Below are 21200 nucleotides of genomic sequence, written 5' to 3'. Positions count from 1 at the left end.
CCAGCCAGGCCTTCCTCCGAATGCAGGCTTGAAGCGTATGTAGACTGAGGGCCTGGCTGAGGCAGGCTGAGGGCCTGGCCTTTGCCAGGATGGCTGGTAGACATAGGGTGGGGCACGAGAGACTGGCCTGTTGGCTTCTCCCTCACCCTCCAGCACAGCCTCCTCATCTCTGACGAGCCCTTCACACAGGAAGTGAGTCAGGTAGAGGGAGGGTGGCGTGCTCTAAGACGCACACTCAATGTTTTGGTCCCCTGGCCTACAGTTTTTCATTACCTCGGGTCACCTAGGAAGATTATTTCCTTTCTCCTCGACTTAAAGTTTCTAAGACAGGTGTGGTGACACTGGCCTGTAACCCCAGCAGTGCTGAGGCAGGGGGATAGAGGGCTTGAGGCCACTTTGGACTACCTAGTGAGAACTTGTCTCAAAAAAAAAAAAAAGTTGTGAGAGCTGGAGAGATGGCTCAATGGTTCAGAGTACCTGCTGCTCTTCCAGAGGACCCAGGTTCCGTCCTGGTTCCCACACGGTGGCTCACGATTTCCTCAAGTTCCAGTTCCGGGGGAGCCAGCATCCTTTTGTGGCTTCTGCAGGCTTTGCATTAATATTGTGTATGTGCTCACAAGCAGGCAGAACATCCACACACATACTCCCGTGCACAAGTAACCACTTAAAAAGTTATGGGTTGTTGTTGTTTTGGTTCGTTCTGTTGTTGTTTTAGTGTGAGGATTGTCTGTATGGGAGGGAGGGAGGAGAAGGACAGTTTAGAGGAGACACCGGCGGAAGATGCTTACACCTGCCCTTGTTCACAGGAGCTGGATTACCCTGTTGACCCAGGGTCACTGCCTCCGCTTCGGAACCCAGACATCCTGGTGGGTGAGAATGACCTCACGGCTCTTAGCTACCTCCATGAGCCGGCAGTGCTGCATAACCTCAGAATCCGCTTCGCAGAGTCCAAACTCATCTACACCTACAGTGGTAAGGATGTGAACGACCCCCACGGCCAGGGGTGTCCCGGGCATGCTGGATGCTGGGTATATGCTGAGCTTGAGGGTGCAAAAAGAGCCCGTTGCGTGGGGAAACCCTGTGGCGGGAACAAAGAGGACGGTGAGGGAAGCAACACCACGGGCTATGTTTGAGTTTCTCCCTAGCTCTGACACATTTATTACTTCTTGGGACATTGCTGTACTTACTGCATTTGCACTGGCACTTGCACGATCACAGTTCATTTCCCCATGTGTGGCCCCATCCAGCCATCAGAAGAGCCTTAGGTGAAGGTGACCAAGATTCAGAGCATTAAGTGACCTGGCCCAACTCAAGTAAGGGACAGGACTGGGCCTCCTGGAAAGGGCCTGTGGGGATGGCCGTCTCCATCTGTTTTCTGTTGCTGTAATAGACTGAGAATGGAGAACCTACAAAGAACAGAAGTTTGGCTCGTGGCTCTGGAGGCTGGGAAGCCTAAGAGCAAGGATGCTAGCACCTGCCGAGCATGTGGTGAGGGTGTTCCAATGTGAGCGAGACAGAGCTGGCGGTCAGCCTCCAGTCTCTCTTCCGTGGAGGTGACCGCACCTCGTCTTTTTCCTCAGGAATCATCTTGGTGGCCATGAACCCCTACAAGCAGCTGCCAATCTATGGGGACGCCATCATTCACGCCTACAGCGGACAGAACATGGGGGACATGGACCCACACATCTTCGCAGTGGCAGAGGAGGCCTACAAGCAGATGGCCAGGTAGTCCGCTGGCCCTCCTCAGCCCTCCCTGCACTCTTCGCATTGGCTCGTCCCTCCCTGTGAAAGGGAGCTGCTTTGAGCTCAGCTCACTAACAGGGGCCGTGAGGCCGCGTGGGCTGAATAGACAGATGCCTGGCACGAACAGCAGGTGATGGTCACAGGGTAGCAGGATGTCTAGAGACATCCTGGCTTTTGTTCCTCAGTGGTCATAAGCCTTGTCTTCCATCTGAGTTCCCCCGCAGTGTGTTTGGCTGGAGGAGGACCAACCGCCTCTGCACCATGGCATGTCTATGGTTTATGGTTTGGTTTTTAGCCATCTAAGGAGGCAGAATCCACTGCCAGAAAAGCACAGGTTCTAGCCACAGGTCTGGATTGTAACACCATTTTCTCGCTTTGCTTTTGCATGGCCCTGTAGAATTCTGATTTTGCTACTGCACATTTACAAAAATCTTCCTGCAACAGAAATGCCAGGTTCACATTTCCAGCATCGCCTTGGTTCCCTTAGGACAGCCTGTGAGGCCCATGTCTTGTCACAGTAATCTAACACCCCAGAATGCCAGCTACCTGACACAGGCAGTGAGCTAAAGGCAGAGCTGGGATTTGGGCCCAGATTTCCTAGCTTCTAAGTGTGGTTCGTTTTTCATCTTGTAGTTCCGTTGATCATGTCTGTAGGACATTGGAGAATAAAAACACCATCCGAACCTGTGGAACACTTTACAATTTGCTAAAGAATTTTCCCACGCAGTGATCTTAGGGTTTCACCACACCTTTTTGAAGTTCACTGTAATGCATTCATTACCCCAATCTCGCATGAGAAACCGAGGCACAGGCTCTGCTGTGTGCCTCGTAAATCTAGGTATAGTAGCCGAATGTGATGGGCCTCCTCTGAGGGCCAGACTCCAGCAGGTCCATCTCCATTCTGTGCTTATGACCACGGAAGCCATGGTGACATAAACAAGGCATGCTTCTCCCGGTGGGCAATCTGAGGCTACAGTTCACTTCCTCCAAGTCCTCAGAGGCTGAATGCCCCCCCACACTCCCCTGTCGAGAAAAGGGATTGTCCTCTGGGTGACGGGGCCCCACAGAGCAACACTGTTCCTGGGACATACCCACCTGGCCAGATAAGGCTGGCACGCACTTTCGCCCTGGCAGTAGTTCAGCCTCTCACGACGGGGTCATGAAGAAAGGATGGATGTCTCACGCTGCTCCAAGATGCTTCCCACCAGAGCACTGAAGGCCTCTTGGAATCCCCTGAGGGGCAGTCTGATGACCAGCCTCTGAGGTTACAGTCTGGTCATCTACAGTGTGAGGTCCACGGAACCTCAGGGTCATGCCAGGGTCCAGCTGGAATGCGTAGCCTGAAGATGAAGCAGGCTCATGGTGGGCCGGCTTGGTGTTGAACAGAGCCATCTGCCTTGCTTGGGAGACACTCGTCTGCTACCTGTCTAGGGTCTTTTCCTCTTTCTTTGAAATGAAAGGAGTGGGCCAGGGACTCCAGGGTCACCACGAGAGGCTATGTACTGTGCCCCGGGTCAGCGCATGTGACACGCGGCTCCGTGACTCACACGGCTGTAAAACTGAGAAGTATGCCATAGGATTTCTGTGAAGTGTAACTGAGAACATATGTGCAGTGTCTGCCCAGCGTCTTAGCACATAAACGGGGCTAAGCCCGTGGCAGCGCTATGCCACCATAGTCCCTGAAAAGCTGAAGGCATTATTTTTAAAATGTCTACATTATGTAACAGTGTGTAGGCTTAGAGAGCACATATGTCCCCAAGTATATTTTGAATTGTTGCTCTTAAAATAATGTCAGTAGGATGTGAAGAAGTTGTTAGCGGGGCTTGGGGGAGCTGTCTGAGAGCCTCGTTGGAAAGCTAGTGTGAGCCTGGCCAATTTTGGGACACTTCGTTCTGCTTCCCATAAACATGGTCTCTGTACCCAAGCTTACGATTTATATAAGGGGCATGTTTGACGCTGAGAACCTGCTTTCCTCCTGAGGGGCTGAACTCTGTCCTCTGGGAGGCAGAGGACAGGCATGAGACCCTGATGTGCGGGTTCCAGGTAAACAGGACCCCACACGTGTCAGGAAACCCATTCCCTGAGTCACGGCCACAGTGGCACAAGAGGGAAGGCTCCTGGGATCTCTGCACCAGTTTCCCGTGTCTTCGCACAGTGGCTTCTCCCTTGGTGATCTTGCTCTGAATCCTTCCGTGTGGCCTATCCTAGCCATGGTTTTGACTGTGAAGCCAACCTTGCTAGCTAGCGGATGCTGACCTTGGCCTTGGTCTTGGGGACCTCAACACAAAGGGACAAGGGACATGGCAGGAAACAGTGTCTGTTTTGTTTTGCTTTGGCTTGTTTTTATTGTTGTACTTTTGGTTTGTTTGTTCATTTGTTTGTTCTGAGACAAGGTCTCATGTAGCCCAGGTTGGCCTCTAATATCTTATATAGCTGAGAGTATTCTTGCACTTGAAATTATACTACCTCTGCTTCCTCAGTGCGCCACCATGCCTGGCTTATGGAGACCTGAGGATCAAACCCAGGGCTTCATGCGTGCTAGGCAAACATTATACTGGTCCCTGTGTTTCCGACCCCTACACTTTTCTTTTTCAGAGTCAGGTCTTGTTATGTTGCCTAGCTTGAGCTATATTATGGAGAGGATTTAAGACTTCTCGGTACATCTCAGTGCCTCTCTCATGTGTTGGCTTTAGGAACAATAGAAACCAGTCCATCATCGTGAGCGGGGAGTCTGGAGCTGGGAAGACAGTTTCTGCGCGCTATGCCATGAGGTACTTTGCCACGGTCAGCAAATCCAGCAGCAATGCCCATGTGGAGGACAAAGTCCTGGCGTCCAATCCCATAACTGAGGTGGGCACCTCACCCTTGTACAAGGAGATGCTGAGCGTTGGAGGGGCATGGGGAGCGGGGGAGGGGAATGGGTAGCCCTGTGCATGAGCTATGCTTGTTGGTGTAACTTTCTGCAGTTAAGGTTCAAAGGAGTAAGAGTGGCAAGAGTAGGGATAGGAGTTTTGTGGTAAGGAGGAGAGGCAGAGTGGTGACTGCCAAGGTTGTCTCTGCCCAATGCACTGGACTTTTCGTCATCAGAATTCAAGATCCCAGATGTGTGCTGACACCCTGGGGGTAATCCCCAGCCACAAGGAGATCATGAGTGCTCTCCAGCCAGCGGGCACCCACTCTCACAAGCTGGCTGTTACTCTTGAGTTTTGTGACGGGATTGTTTGAGCTTTGAAAGTCTAAAGTCAGTCACGGAGTACTGACATCTTACTGACAGCCATAGTCACTCATTCCTTTCAACAGTGGGACAGAGCCGCCACACAGCTCCCCAGGATTCTGCCCCATGAAGGAAGGAATACCTAGGATGCACGGGGAAGGGCTGCCCCAAGGCCAATGCCGTATGCCTTACAGAATGAGAAGGAGATTGCGGAGAACGGGCACGGCAGTGCAGCCTGTGGCCCCCGGAGCCCTCTCTCTCCCTGTTTCCCAAATCAGAACCTTCAGGGACTTCCACTTTTGTGTTGTTTGAAACTTGTGGGGCGATATCAGACGTAATGGAAATAAGTAAGACCCAGTCTTTAAGGACAGGCCTCTGTGCTAACAGAAGCATATTTTAAAATGAAATAACCACACAGATGGAGAGGGAACTGGGCGAGCCTTCAGGGCACAGCTACAGGTGCAGGCTGGCCAGATGGAACGGAGGTCACCATCCGAGATAGTGACAGGAAAGCAGTCGGAGGAAGCGCCATGTGACCTGCCCAGTGAATAACTGTAGAGCCGTTTAAGGTTTGTGTCCCCACCAGGCTACAATCTCCATGCACGTGGGATGGCCACAGCAGTTAGGTTCACTTTTGCTGACCAAGCCTGTGACTTACAGTCATTACACAGCCGGTCTGCGCCAACCATAGCCATGGTGATCTGGGCGAGAAGAGTAGCGTGTACACACAAGGAAGGTCCTGCCATCCGCCTGTAATCCTAGCCCTTGGAAGACTGTGCCAGTAGGATGGTAAGCGTGAGGCCAGGGTGGACATAGCAAAAACTTGGTTTGAGGAGGAGAGGTCCATGTGGAAATCAGAAGATAGCTGGTGGAAGAGGAGGAGGAAGAGAGGAGGTGAAAGAAGATGAGAAAAAGTTTCCTTCTAGAGAGAAGGCGTTCAGGCAGAGAAGTAGATTCAAGACCGAAAACCAGAGCTGGGCAGTGGTGACACACGCCTTCAATCCCAGCTTTTGAGAGGCAGAGGCAGGCAGGTCTCTGAGTTCCGGTCTAGCCTGGTTTACAAAGCGAGTTCCAGGACAGCCAGGACTGTCACGCAGAGAAACCCTGTGTTGAAAAAGAGAACAAAACAAAACAAAAAGAGCGGGAATCAGCCCCCCGAGGCGGGAGGTGGAGATGGGCAGTTTATCCAGCTGAGCAGGAGATGGGGAAGATGGAAGATGTGGACCTCCATGGTGCTGTGTAGGATACTCCCTGCTTGGCTCCTACCAACTCTTAGTCCATCGGGTGCTGTAACCGAGTGCCACAGGCTGGGGGCTTACAAAGACCAGGGGTTTATTCCTCACAGTGGCGGAGGCTGTAGACCCAAGACCAGGATGCCAGGGCATCGGGGCTCCCTGAAGACTCTCTGTTTAGTGTCATGGCGGAGAAAGCAAATGTGGAGAGTTTCTTTGCTGAAGAGTCCGTTTCACAGTGGCACGAAATCCCCTCCCCTAGGGCCCCACCCACAACCTGTGGACATCTGGGCTGGGTAGGCGGCTCAGTGGATAAAGGCATGTGCTGCCAAGCACGGCGACCTGAGTTCAGTCCCTGGGGTCCCACATGGTAGAAAGAAAGAGCTGAATTTCACAGGTTGCCTTCTGACTTCCACACACGTGCGTGCACGTGCCTGAACACATGCACGACACGATTCTTAAAAATCGCGTGGAGGTGTGAGGACACGTTCAATGCATAACATCAAGATGCATGCGCTTCCACGTTGCAATTAGAGGAAGACACGGGAAAGGAAATAACCGTTTACAGCATTCCGCAGAAAGCAGAACTGGACCCCAGGGCCTGGAAGCCCAGAATTCGTGCACCTTCAGACTCGGGGAAGCCAGGCTGCTCTTCTCCAGCCCTGGCTTCCTCCACTAACCTGACCAGCCTCCAGGAGTGAGCTAGGGTGTCGCTGGCCAGCACGCTGGTGATGCCGAACTCCGTGTGTTCCAGGCTGTTGGAAACGCCAAGACCACCCGCAATGACAACAGCAGCCGGTTTGGGAAGTACACAGAAATCAGCTTCGATGAGAGGAATCAGATCATTGGCGCCAACATGAGAACCTACCTCTTGGAGAAATCCCGGGTCGTCTTCCAGGTGAGGAGAAAAGTATCAGATCCCCTCGTTCCCAGCTCTGAATACTGCTGCGTGCGTAGACTCATTAGACGATCTGTGGTATCTGCAGCCCGAAGAACGGAGTCTGGCTGCCCTTCCTGTGCTCTGCAGCTTCTTCATTGTTCTTTCTTTAAAAGGCAAGACCTGATGCATAGATGCGGTCTCATGAGTTGTAGAGTTGAAAATAAAGGTTACTGTCCTGCAACTGGGGAGAAAAGAAAACCCTTGCAGTTTAACATAATCTAGTTCGTATTTCCCAAACAGGCAGAGCTGCCAGCCTGACCTTCCTGTTGGGGAGAGAAGGGATTAGAGCCGGCGAGGGGATGGGGACCAAGGGAGTGGTGGGAGAAAGGCTTTTCTGTTAGTAAAATGGAGAAACTTCTTAGACCCGTTAGCCAGAGCAACAGGAAGCCTTGAACCACCCAATGACATCCCAGACATGTCCGCTTGTAAAAATTACATCACACCTTCACATGGAATAATTTCGCTTAATGATGTTTTCCTGGGCTGTCTGCAGAAGATCACCTCTGGCCCCCAGTTCTTACTCAGTGACAAGGACAGCCAGCTGGGAGTTGGCATTAGCTATCAGGGTCCATTCCAGGGAGTCCACTGTCCACACTAGCATCTTAGGCCTCTAGCTGAAACTCTGGCATTTTCATTGGTAACAGGTTTATGTCACGTGGGCCTTTCCTTTCTTTTGCAGTCAGAAAATGAACGAAATTACCACATCTTCTACCAGCTCTGCGCATCTGCCCAGCAGTCAGAATTTAAGCACCTTAAGCTGGGTATGTATGTGGCGAGCAGCAGATGAAAGGTTTCCTTTCTGAAGGCATTTAGATCCTCAGTTAATTTCTTCTTTATTATAACATAACTTAAAAAAAAAAAAAAAACTATTTTGTCAGCCTGGTGGTGGCGACCACACCTTTAGTCTCAGCGCGCAGGAGGCAGAGGCAGAATTTGAGGCCAGCCTAGTCTTCAGAGTGAATTTCAGGACAGCCAGGGCTACACAGAGAAACCTCATCTTGAAAAACAAAAGCAATTTTATCTAAAAACATAGGATGAGCTTCAGAGCTGAAATGAATGCATTAAGAAAGATCCACTGGGCCATCTGTGGCACCACACATTGATAATCTCAACACTCAGAAAGCAGAGGCAGGGGGATCGCCACAAGTTCAAGACCAATAGCAAATTATAGGCTACCTAGGACTACATAATGAAACCCTGAATAAAAAAAAAAAAAAAAAAGAGGGGGAAAAAAAGGGGGATGAGGGGGGCAAGCTGCGATTATATCTCAATTAGTCGAGTGCCTGCCTAGCATATAGCATGCATGAAGCCCCAGGCCCAATCCCCAGCCTTTCAAATACCAAGCTGTACATGTCTATAACACCAGAGGTGGAAACAGAAATGTTAGGGAAAAAAAAAAAAACAAACCCAGAGCTTTAGAGTCAGTCCTGTTTTTAAGCCTCTGTCAAATGTGAGACCCTTGAATGAGGTCTTTGTCTTCCTGATTCTCAGCTTGGGTTTCTATAAATCCTTGTGAAGTGTCTGGTAGAGCCCATTAAGCGTGAACTTCCTTTCCTGTTCCTGCTTCTTCCTCCTCCCCGCTCCCATCTCTCTCCCTCTCCCAGACAGGATGTTATGATGTAGCCCAGGCTAGCCTTGAACTTAGTCCTGAGATGCAGAGGAAAGCCGCTGTGCCTGGCCTTTTCTTATTTCTGACAACTGTGCGTGTCCAAACTTCTGAGTTGTGGGTGGAATTAACGACCCTCTCTGCCCCAGGGAGCGCGGAAGAGTTCAACTACACGAGAATGGGCGGTAACACCGTCATCGAAGGTGTAAATGACAGAGCTGACATGGTGGAGACGCAGAAGACCTTCACGCTGCTGGGTAAGGGACACCACGCCAGCCAAGCAGTGCACACTCTCAGCACATAGAACGTGACTGCAGGCCTGGAGGGATTGCTCAGCGGTTAGGAGCACTGGCTACCCTTCCAGAAGACCCGGGTTTGATTCCCAGCACCCAGCTGGCAGCCCACAGCCACTTCCAACTCCAGTTTGAAGGAAGCTGAACTCCTCCGAGGGCACCGGGCATTCAAGGGTGCATACACACGGAGGCCGGCGCACATACATGTAGAACAAATACAGTTTTAAAATAAAGAATGTAGTTGGCCCCAGGCACTGACTTGGCTCTGGGCAGACCCAGCCCAGTACACAGGCCTAGGGTCATAGACACAGTTTCCAAAACCGTACGGAGAAGCAAAGGCCATTAACCTGTCATCTCCTAGGGCTGCTACTGGCCAGGGCCACCACTAGGCTGTGTGCAGTGTCAAAGGCCTCAGCCAGAGACTGGAGTAGAATCTGCTGTTTCTAACAAGCTTGCCTCTCGGGCTGGTGCCTGTTGGGTGCTCTCTCCACGAATTGCCCAGGCACGGCCATGTTAGACACACGGACCCTGACTGCTGCCCCCGTTTCTGCCGTTCTCCAGCCATTTCCTTCCTTTCTTGCCACAATCATTTCTGCTGGCTGTTGTTGTGACCCTTGGTCACACCCCAGGCTCCAGGATGGGAGTGGCACACCCATCCCCTGGCGACTGATCCCTGCCAGGGTGGCATTGGAAAGATGCTGTCTCAGGACAGATGGTGACTTCCTGAGGTCTGAAATTCGTTCGTGTATGAAAGGCCTGGTGGCCGAGAGATTTGGCTGGAGACCATGAAACGCTAACCCGGCGCTCCAGATTCTGAGGTTTCCTTTGCTTTTCCCAGCCGGTTATTTATTTGTCATTTGTCACATCAGCCACCTGCAGGCTTAACAGGCTCACCTGTCATTCAACTCTCAGACTCAACAGAGCTGAAATGCTCTGTATGGCTTTGGTCTGGTGTCTTTTGTCTTTGAAGCAGAGAAGGTTTTCAGGGTCTTGAGATTGCTTAGGAATCTGACCTCCCAGATGACCCAGGACCCCAGGTTTCCTCCACTGGAGGCTTAGGTGGCGACAGCTGCTCAGACCTGCTATTGTGCTGGACAGCAGGGATGATGCTGGCCTCTGTTCCAGTCTCTACCCAGCATGGGCCAGATGGACGTGTGATGGGCATGGACAGCTTGGCCCCAGCATCTCCCCGTGCTCACAGGAGTGCCACAAACATGCATGGCTGCATCCTGATCAACACAGCCCGGTTCGTAGCTGGCAGCTAGACACGCGGTCCTCCTAGCAGCTGGCTTGGTTTATTTTCAGCACCAGGAAATGGGCCAATTCCCCCTAGTCCACATGCATCAGTCAAGATGGCAAGGTCAAGACAGGATCAGAGGGAGAGTTTATTTATAAAAGGACCAACACAGAGAACGTGGGTGAGCTCCAGGCAAGCCACCAGGGGTAGCAGAACTTGGCATCTTCCTGTTCAGACTCATTGTTGTTCTGTGAGCCTGAAAGGAGACAGGTAAAATCAATGCCAAGCCAGGAACAGATACCTCTGCCTGTGAGGCCACGCTGCACAGAGGAGCCAGGAGGACTTGCTCAGAGCATCCCCCTGCTCTGCCTTCTCCCTATCCCCCTCCTCTTTCCCCTCCTCCTCCTCTTGCTCCTCCTGCTCTTCCTATTGGTCATTACCATCTGGGTTGTCATAGTTACCACACTGTCTTTTGTTGTCATCATCATTGTCATCCTCCTCCTGCCCCTTTTTCCTCTGATGTCCTCCTTTATCTCCTTCTAAGGCTCTCATTATTCAGACCCATCCAGAGACCCAAGGACACAAGAGCCCATTGCCTTGATCCACGTGGTTGGTCTGTGGGGATTAGGGGGACAAATGGAATCTTTCCATCACCTCACCTTAAGAAGGGTTCTTGGAGCTCAAGAGCAAAGAGAAAAGAAAACCTTTAAATTAAGTACATAACATGCCCCAGAGCCTAGTCTCCTGGGAACCCCACTTAAAACAGCTGCTTAATAGGAGTTGGTTTTGTTTTTGCTGTTGTTATTTTGTTCTGGGTTTTGTTGTTTTTCTTTGAGATGGTGTGGGGTGGGGTGGGGGTTTCGTGTCACCCACTCTGGCCTCAAACGTGCTGTTTAGGATGATCTTGAAGTTCTAATCCCCTGCCCTCACCTCCCTCCCGAATGCCACAATTACAGCAATGTTCTGCTAAGTCTGGTTTATGTGATGCTGGGAATGTGATGCAGATCCCCTGCCTGCCAGGCAAGCACTCTACCACCTGAGCTACGTATACCCTCAACCCCAGACACACACTGAACTCTCCAGCAGCTTGGAGTGCTCCACTGGCTGCAGTGTTCTTATCTAGGGAAGAACCTGTGAGCAGCTTGTCACTAAACCAGCTTCTCACCCCTGCCCCATGACAAGCCCCCTTCACACCCCTACCCCGGCTCCCTGGCCCTATAACTGGAGAGTCTTGGAAGAATCCAGGTGCTGTGTCACGGGGCACAGGAGAATGGCAGTGCCCTGACTAGGGGAATGTTTGCTTTCAGGTTTCAAGGAAGATTTTCAGATGGATGTCTTCAAGATTCTAGCTGCCATCCTGCATCTGGGTAATGTGCAGGTCACCACCATGGGCAATGAGAGGTCTTCAATCAGTGTAAGATTCGTGTTCATGTCCCTGGGCGTGTAGGTCAGCGGGCCACAGCTTATGGCTCATGGCTCATGGGCCTTTATAGATGAACACCGGCCACGGCTGGACCTGCTAGTCAGACTGGTTTAGCAGGAACGAGGAAGAAAGAAAGGTTGTCTTGCTCCCTGGTCATGGTGTGCGTGCCTACCGTGTGTGTGTGTGTGTGTGTGTGTGTGTGTGTGTGTGTCTGTGTGTGTCTGTGTGTGTCTGTGTGTGTGTCTCTCTGTGTGTGTGTGTCTCTGTGTGTGTGTGTTTGTGTGCGTGCGTGCTGGGGGTGTGTGCTATGTGTTTTGTTTTGTTTTTTATTTAACAACCATCAATGGAGCCTATCACATGGCAGGGGTTGTCATAAGCTCTGTGAAACAACACGAGTTCAAACAAGAAGCCCTGACCTCAGCTGTGATCTGAGTATATGGTAGAGAAGCCTACCACAGGCTGAGGGTAGGCAGCGGGATCCCCCACTCCCCTCAGCTCCCCAGCTGTGACTGGGGTGCGTTTCCTCTCCTCCAATGCACGGATTCACAGAGCCTCCCACCGCCGGTATCCAGACCTCACAGACCTTACCCATCCTCAGGTGACGGGGAGAGCTGAACATCAGGTGATTGTGTCTCCTCTCAGAGAAGCTGGCCTCTGCCCTACTCCTCTCAAACTCCGGTAGAGTAAACAGGGTTTCCAGCCAACAAACAGGGTCATGCTCTGTCACACCGGCTTTGCCATGGAGGCAGTGTCCTAGAGAGGGAATAATCCTAAGTCTCTTAAATTTTTAAATGTATTTTGATTTTATGTGCATGAGTGCTTTGCCTGCATAGATGCTGTACAGCTGTCGTGTGCCTGCTCCTCCCAGAAGGACAGTAGAGAGTCTTGGGTCCCTGGGACTAGAGTTACAGACAGCTGTAAGCCACCATGTGGGTCTGGTATGCAGACCTGGGTCCTCTGGAAAAGCAGCCAGTGCTCTTATCTGCTGAGCCATCTCCCCAGCCCCAGTTAAAACTTTACAAAAGATGAGTCCTGTCATTAATTATTGGTTTTGGCTCTGGTACAGACTACCGTTCGTTTATCTCGGGAGCTTAGAATGCCAGACAAACTGAATTTGGGTGAAGCGCTCCTCTTTAGTGGCAGCCTGCTGCCCCTGTGTGGAAGAGCAGAGCAGCCCTTCTAACTGAATGTTTTTACTCCCCGGGTTTCCTAGAGAGGAGGCCAGGCAAGGCCAGAAGGGGGTGCTGTGCTGGTGTCATGGCAGTCGGGAGGGTGTGGGTGAGGAGACAGGAGGCGGTGGCAGGCTCCGCTTGGGTTTAGCTTTTCCACTCTGAGCATTTAAAGGGCAGTCGCTGTGTGATGCTGCCTCCTTTGGGAGGAAGGGTGGAGTCTGGTCACATGGAACCACACTCCCTGGTGAAGTGACAAGAGATGGAGGCCCGCTCGTTAAGGCTAATTCCATCCCCCCCCCCATATACAGGCCACTGGGGGCATCCCTCACGTCCAGACTCAAGAGAGAAACGTCATTTTGTGTATTCAGGAGAGTCCCCCACCAGTCCTGGTGTCAGCTGCCAGATCTGTCTGATAACGCCACCTACACACCTTCCTGGAATCCTGGACACGTTAGGTGGGACGGGGTTGGTGCTCAATCCTGTGCCGACCCGGGTGTGACTGGAGGAGGCCCAGAGGTGGGGGCACACAGCTGTGTGTGTGGGCGGAGCCTGCCAGCTGGCTCCAGCATGAAGAGCCAGGTCTGTAGACATCACTGCAGCGGGGAGAGCATCACCAACCGCAAGGCCTGAATATCTCACACAACTCCTCCACTCTCACCCAGACTTGGCCAGGTCAGGCAGCATTGACTTGGGATGGTGGGGCAACCCTGATGGGGCTTGTGTGTGTTTGTGGGTTTTTTTTGAAGGAGGATGACAATCACCTGAAGGTGTTCTGTGAGCTCTTGGGCCTGGAGACTAGCAAAATGGCCCAGTGGCTGTGCAACAGGAAGATTGTGACTACCTCGGAGACTGTGGTAAAGCCCATGACCAGGCCCCAGGCCATCAATGCCAGGGACGCGCTGGCCAAAAAGATCTATGCTCACCTGTTCGACTTCATTGTAGAGAGAATCAACCAGGCCCTGCACTTCTCAGGCAAGCAGCACACTTTTATTGGTGTCTTGGACATTTATGGGTAAGATTCTCTTCCGTGTGCCTGCCTTTCCTCATCTAAACGTCAAATGCCCTGTTATTTTTAGGTTGCTTCCTTCCGCTTGTTTTGCAGGATTTGAAGATAATTTTTTTTTCTGTATCATATGTAGAGTGTTAAGCGCAGGTCCTAGGTCATGGTGTCCTTTCTGTGGAGTGCATTAAATAAATGACAAACAAGCACTAGGCAGATTTTCCAGTGGGTAAAGCACTTGATACACAAACATGAATTCGGATCCCAACACCTATGTAAGAGTCAGGCCCAGCAGGGCACAGGGTAGGCAGAAGACGGCCAGCATAGCTGAACGGATGGGTTCTAGGTTCAACTAAAGAACCTGTCTCCAAAAAAAAAAAAAAATATTAGGCTGAGAGCAATACCATGTGTGTACATGGTATGAGCACATACATACACATACGTGCTCACATACATACAATAAGTGCAAAGCGAATAATGGCCAACAAACCTCACTGTGCAACAGGCCTGTGATAAGTGGTTTCCTGCACTTCAAGCCACTACACTTCAAGCCACTTCAGAGATGTAACAACCAAGGCTTGGAAGAGCGAAGCTGTTCACAGCTGGTCCTTTGATGGGGTGGGGGTGGGGGTCCACTGCCTTCTCCTGCAGGCCGCTGAGGTGCAGAGCCCTAGAGTATACCTTCCTGTTCCCCTGGGGAAGTGCCAGTTAGAGCAGGCTGACATTCTTGCAGTCTGTCTGACCTGCTGTCTCCTTCCCCTCACACCTACATTGCTGTCCTTTCCTGGGTGATAAGGGTTCTGGTTCGCCCCACCCCTTCTTCAATCACTCCACCCCTTCTTCAATCGCCCCACCCCCTCTTCAATCACCCCACCCCTCTTCAATCGCCCCACCCCCTCTTCAATCACCCCACCCCTCTTCAATCGCTCCACCCCCTCTTCAATCGCCTCACCCCTCTTCAATCGCTCCACCCCCTCTTCAACCACTCCACCCCTTCTTCAAACAGCAGGATGCCTGGGCCACTTTGGAGTTTGGTCTCATCCCTGTCCTGTCTTTCTGAGTCCAGGGTCCAGCTCCTGCTGAAGGCAAGGCAGAAGCTTTGTAGTTGTTGAAAACTGGCTTCTCATGTCCCCGTTTCTGCCCCTCTCCCAGGACTACACCTGGCTTCTCGGTGGAGCACTGGGAAGATTGTCCCATGAAAGGCTTTAAAGTTTCCACCAACTGGGGACTCTTCTCCACACAAAGGGTGGGGCCTGGCCCTTCACACCCCTATTGCTGCCCAGAGAGAGAGAGAGAGAGAGAGAGAAAGAGAGCAGAGGGCAGAGGGGCAGCGCTTTATCCTTTAACTTTACACCCAGGTAGAGAGCCCGCTGTTCCACTACCTGTTTCAGGTAAAAGGAGATAAGAAAGGGAGTTACTGTTTAATTTGGATCTTAAGTGACTACTCATGGCTTGCAATTAAAACATATCAACAGTTTGAAACTACTAATATACTACGGAGAAAGGCTAGTAAATTATTCGCCCTATCTTTTTAAAAATATGTATTTATTTATTTAGGTATATGAGTTCTCTATCTGCACGAACACCTGCATGCCAGAAGAGGGCACCAGATCTCATTATAGACGGTTGTGAGCCACCATGTGGTTGCTGGGAATTGAACTCAGGACCTCTAGGAAGAGCAGATAGTGCTCTTAACCACTGAGCCATCTCTCCAGCTCCTATTTACCCTACCTTATCCTAATAAATAATTTGAGCAACCAGTAAAAAAAAAATGTTTTTGAGTTAAATTGGAAAAAAATTAGTAGTCTGATTTAAAAATCTCACATTAAGATAAGAAGTGACTGTTGTATTTTCTTGAACTTGCCTTTTAAAAAGAACAGACTCTTTTAGGAATATATTTCCTCATATTTTTTAATATTTATTTTATTTTTATAACTATATTTATGTGTGTATTTGCATGTGGGTCTATGTGTGTGTGAGCGCTGATGCCCATGAAGTTCAGAAGAGGAGGCCAACTCCCTGCTGAGTGGCAGATCCTGTGGCCTAGGGTGACTCCTTTCCTAGAACTCTGACTCCTAGGTTAATCAGGGTCCTAACACGTGCTGTAGCTTCTGAGGGAAACTGAGCTCTGCTTACTCTGGACATGACAATGGCTGGCAGGAGAGGTGAGCCTCCTTGAACACAAGAAAAACTGCAGCTGGGAGCTTTTCAACCCAGAAGGAAAGGGAAGGAAGATCTTCGATCCCTGGGCTCCCGTGTGTTAAACACGTCTATGTGTTAATATTATGACCAGGGTTGAAAATGTCTGGGTCTGAGGTTAGACCTCTGGGCTAAGCTTTTCAGCACTCCAATGACACATGTTCAGAGCCATTTCTCCAGGGTTCTCAGGACAGTCAGATGGAAGAAGTCACCGAGGCATCTTGAACTTTGAGGCCTGGTCCCAGCGCTAACCATTGTCACAGACAGGACACTTGTGGCACCCTAAGTCACGGGAGCATGGGTTGTAAGCTTCAGCTCACAGTGCCTAAAAAGAATCATCATTTGACAGTTTGCCCTACTGTGGGAAGCTCTTATTGGCCTTGGCCTGAGGTCAAGCCAGCCCCCACTTCAAGTGCTCTGAAAACGGTGCAAAGAGTGCATACAGCCAGCTTCCGGTCACCCTGGTGCTGTCTGGGAACCTGTGGTGGGGGTTGGCAATGACCCTGTAAGACCAGAGCCATGAGGGACAAAGCCTTGGGCGTGGGGAGGAGGGTGGAGGATGGGGACTCAAGCTGCCTTTTGGGCACCATTTTTGGTCTCTTGGGTATCATCGTGGTCTTTTGTACTCCGACCCTGAGGCAGAGTTAGAGCAAAGAGAGACTTCTCTTCAGGCCTCCTCCCAGCAGGGTGCTCACTTGGCCAGGAAAGGACTTAGTGTGCACCATAGTCAGGTGTATACCGCTGCCTCCTTTGGAAAATCAGCTAACGTGAAATCCTGGCCCGCTTCATGTATGGCCACAGCTAGCAACAAGTGAGGCGGTTCCTTAAGACAATCCTGTTTGTCCCGGGCCCTAGGGGGCGCACTGTTGTGCAGTGACCAGCCAGTCCCCACTGTTGCCTCTTGCCTGGCTTCTCCAAGTTTACAAGTCGCACGTAACTCTGGAAACAGCCGTTAAAGCCTGAAGACAAGGCAGGGATGTGTGCTGCTGCCTGCTGAGCTGAGGTATTAAGTGACCTCAGAGTTCGGTTCCAGAAACTCTGAAAGCCAGCCTTAGGAAGCCAGAATTGTCTTGTCTGCCCTTCGGATGGGCAGGGGGAGGGGGGAGAAGTGTTCTCCCACTGAAAGCTCAGGCGTTACTACCTCGGTGCTAAGCCCAGAGACACTGAGCTAATAGTCCCCCAGCCATTTGGCATTCTGTAGAGCAAGGACAGTAGTAGCGATCCTTGGATTAAGTGATATGCCACACGTGACAGGCCTGCTGGAACGCCTGGCTTGGGAAAGGTGAATCCCATACAGTGAGAATCCTTCCAAGGGACAACCAGGGGTAAAAAGGGAAGTTTGTCAACTGACCTCCAGTGTGATGGGAACCGGCAGCTTCCAAGTACTTTAAACTTGCCGAAAGGGTAGCAAGCCCTGTAAACCATGAAAACGGCTTAGCTGTACTGAGCGCGTCAGTCCTGTGCTTGCTTCCGTTTTAACTGTGTTCAACTGTGTTTCAGTTTTGAGACCTTTGACGTGAACAGCTTTGAACAGTTCTGCATCAATTACGCTAACGAGAAGCTGCAGCAGCAGTTTAACCTGGTAGGTGAGTCTTTGCCTTGCTGGGGCCGACGCTCATTCCTCTGTGTGCATGATCGTGGGATGAGGCACAGACCTTTTCTGGCTCCTCGCGCAGAGATCCGAGGATGCACGGATTGAGAGATAGACAAGCTTTTCTTGCTAGGTAGAGCTATACGTTGAGTTACTGTGCCACTGTGTGGTTGTGTCTTGGAACTGCGCCCCCATCTTTGTCTTCTCTTTTGAGCCAACTGGTGATGTTTTCCTCCCCATCTTGTCACTGTTTCCTTCATCCTCCAGGAGGAGCCTGAAGCAGGCCCTGGGGAAGCCTCCTTGACATCCTGAATGTAACATAGGTTTTGCACGCTGGCTGCATAGCCGGCATCCTCTGCGGCTGCCCTGCCCTGGCTGGGCTCCCGGGGGGTCTAAGGAGCCGCTCGTGTCCCCAGAGAGCAGCAGTGGCCCACAGCCACTGCAAAAAGGGACTCAAGGAGCTGTGCTCATGGTTGGCCCAGGCCTGGCACATGGGGGTAGTGGAGAAAGTGTCAGCCAGACCCACGGGAGACTGACTGCTTGGAGGCTCTGTCCCTGGGAAGGGGCGAGCCAGTGTTCAGGGCTCTTTCTGACCACAGAGCAGACCTCCTTCCGAACCTTCCGAGCTTGCGTCCTGTCATTCCTGCGCTCTCTTTGATGTTGTGTCATTTCTGATTTACCTCTGGGATCCCCCAGCACGTCTTTAAACTTGAGCAAGAGGAATACATGAAGGAAGACATCCCTTGGACTCTGATAGACTTCTATGACAATCAACCAGTTATTGACCTGATTGAAGCGAAGATGGGCATCTTGGAGCTGCTGGACGAAGAATGCTTGGTAACTTTCGGAATAACCGGCTTCTTTTTCAGCATCTGAGTAACTGTGGATGCACACACTGTAGAATGGCCTTCTTGGAGCTATATATGTAGTCACAATGTCTTACCCATTTGGTTGGATATTACCTCTGAGACACTAATGTAGCCCTGGAATTCTAGGGGCTTGGGACCCTCCTACCCTTAGCACACTTATGCTCCACTTTTGAGTATAAATTAAAAAAAAAATGAGGACATGACACTCCTAGATATGGTGGAGAAGAAGGTGTATTTAGGATGAATGGGGAAAAAAATAAAAAGAATAAGAAGAAGGAACATGGGTGCTCCTAGTTATGGTGGAGGAGGAAGTTTATTACAGATATGTAGGAGAGCATAGTCAGAGGCAGGGACCCTTGGGAGAATCCAGAATGGACATGACCTTCATCTGGGCCATGTGAGAAGGGGAGGGAGAAGGGAAGAGAGGGGAACCAGGTACAACAGCCAGAAGGTACAAAGGTACGAAGAGAGCAGGTTACCAAAATGGCTAGATCATATACAGAAGAGTGCCCTGGCCCCTGGGCCAGCCAGGAGGGCCCTGTAGCAGGAGAGACTGAAGGATGCTGGGGAACCTGGCTGCCAGGTCTGCTTTGACGTGTTAAATAGGGCACCTCAGCCATTTGTCTGTGGTTTCAAACTTACCAGTGGACCTGAGGGAGAGAACAGCCAGAGGCATCTGGAAGGGTCCTTACTGAAATGGGCCATGGAAGAGGAGGTGGGGGGAGGACAAGAGAGAAAAAGAAAAAGGGTGGAGCAGGAAAAGACTCAAAGACCAGAGAGACTGACCTGCCATGTAGCCTAAAGGGATGGATTATAGAGGGAAGAACAGCTGGGGGCGGAGGGGAGGACAGTGATGCTCAGGAGCTGGAGCAGCTGAGGGTATGGGGCAGGATATGCCAGCCAGGATGCCCCTGTAACAAGTACTAGTTAGTAGGGACTGTGGGAGACTGGTGGCCAGAGTCCGCTTTTAAATAGGCACCTCAGTTATCCATCGTCCTGAGGCTGAGACCTAACGGTTATCAGGCACAACCTGGAGGGTGACATCCAGCAAGGAGGTGATCTCTGAGGCCAGCGTGCAGACATGTCTGGGCATACAGTGAATGACTCCACTGGGTACTGACCGCTAACAAAGTGTGTGACAGCTCCCTTCTTCCTGGTTCTCGTGAGCCACCAGGAGGGGGAGGGAAAAGCCAACACCATCTGATTCCAGAGAACCTCAGGGAGTTGTCTTGTTAGTTTTGCCCCTTGGGAGGAGCCAGTGTGCCCCTAGAACAAATAATCCCCAGGAGAGTATGAATGGGCTTGAAACAGTAGCTTCTGACACTTGAGCAGCCATTTCTCCCCCACCCCCAAAGATTTATTTGCTTAAAAATAATGATACAGTATGTCAGGTCCAAAAGAAACAAGACAAATGGCTACCTGAGGTGCCTGTTAGGTACAAAAGCCCATGCAAGCTTCCAGGCTTACTCAGTGCCTGTGGCTCCCCTCAGCTCCTTCCACGCCATCCCCTACCCTAAACTTCTCCAGCTCATGGGCTTCCCTTTTCCCAGCTTTTTATTCCCATGGTGCATTTCAGCTATGCACTCTCCTGGCCCCCTCTCTTGGGCCTCTCTCACACTCCCCCATCTCTCTCCTTTCATGGCCTGGTCCAGCCTGCTGACCATGCTCCATCCACTACCTTCTCTCCCTGCTCTGGACCCTTCCAGACGCCTCTGGCTGTGCTCTCCCTCATATCTACAATAAAAACCTTCCCCTTGGCCGTGCCGTGGAAAAATCATGTCCTGGTTTTTACAATAGTGAGGACGTCTTGGTAGTTGCTTTCTGGAATTCTTGGTTCCGTGGTTCTTCCTGATCGTATTTCCCAGTACTGCCTGCCTGTGCAATTAGCTCTTGCAGGCATCAAGCCAGTGTTCTAGAATGTTCTGGAGGCAGGAGTGTAGAGACCAAGGCAGACTTCAAGTATTTGTAAGTACTAAGGTATTTCCTAAGGTGACATGGAAGTCATTGAGGCACGATGAAGTATTGAACTCACTCTGCTTGGGTTGAATTTAACTAGTAGCATTTAAATGCCAGCATTTAAAAACACAACCAACCAAACAAAGCCAGGTTTTTCAAGAAGCTTAGTTGGAGGAAGTACAGGCTTGGTTCTGGGAGGCAGAAAAACCAAATGGAATCTGTTTTCCCTGAGATGAGGGCAGGGAAGACACACACCTGTCCTTCCCATCCCACTGGGGATGGAGTCAGGCTACCATCCATTTCTCTTTCCTTGAACTATGAGGCTTCTGTGAGGTGAAGAATAAAATACTGCCCACTCTGCATTGATGCAAGTCTTCATTCGTAAGTCATGAGATGGCCATTTCCCTTTAGAATATCTTTGTCTTCTAAAGGGACTCTGGCATAGCCATTTAAATACTGTGATAAATATTTCATATATGTTACCATAATGATTATTTGTCCATAATTTTAAAAATAGCTTATCTATAAAGACTAATAAGGACAAGATACATGAATGCTTAGAATTGTTTAGAGCAGTGGTTCTCAACCTGTGGGTCGTGATTCGTTTGAGGGGAATTGAATGACCCTTTCATAAGAGTCATCCAAGACCACTGGAAAACACAAATGTTTACATTACAATTAATAACAATAGCAAAATTACAGTTATGAAGTAGCAACAAAAATAA

General features: G+C 50.7%; 1 protein-coding gene across 3 annotated transcripts in view; it reads left to right on the top strand.

The window, feature by feature from the left end:
- Positions 1 to 21200, top strand: part of Myo5c (myosin VC) — a 70976-nt gene that overhangs the window by 12399 nt on the left and 37377 nt on the right. For all 3 annotated transcript variants that reach the window (XR_009592220.1, XM_021631621.2, XM_021631622.2), the window contains exons 3-12: positions 807 to 972; positions 1581 to 1725; positions 4437 to 4593; positions 6944 to 7087; positions 7809 to 7890; positions 8885 to 8992; positions 11573 to 11679; positions 13607 to 13872; positions 17560 to 17641; positions 18347 to 18487. Coding sequence is in view for 2 of the 3 variants with exons in the window: in XM_021631621.2 (XP_021487296.1) it covers positions 807 to 972; positions 1581 to 1725; positions 4437 to 4593; positions 6944 to 7087; positions 7809 to 7890; positions 8885 to 8992; positions 11573 to 11679; positions 13607 to 13872; positions 17560 to 17641; positions 18347 to 18487 (1398 nt within the window). In the remaining variant the exon portion in view is untranslated. The remainder of the gene's footprint in view (positions 1 to 806; positions 973 to 1580; positions 1726 to 4436; positions 4594 to 6943; positions 7088 to 7808; positions 7891 to 8884; positions 8993 to 11572; positions 11680 to 13606; positions 13873 to 17559; positions 17642 to 18346; positions 18488 to 21200) is intronic.

The sequence above is a fragment of the Meriones unguiculatus genome, chromosome 6 (assembly GCF_030254825.1).
Source record: "Meriones unguiculatus strain TT.TT164.6M chromosome 6, Bangor_MerUng_6.1, whole genome shotgun sequence".
NCBI lineage: Eukaryota > Metazoa > Chordata > Mammalia > Rodentia > Muridae > Meriones > Meriones unguiculatus.
Note: the sequence above shows the minus strand (reverse complement) of the source record. Positions and strands in the feature narration are given on the sequence as shown.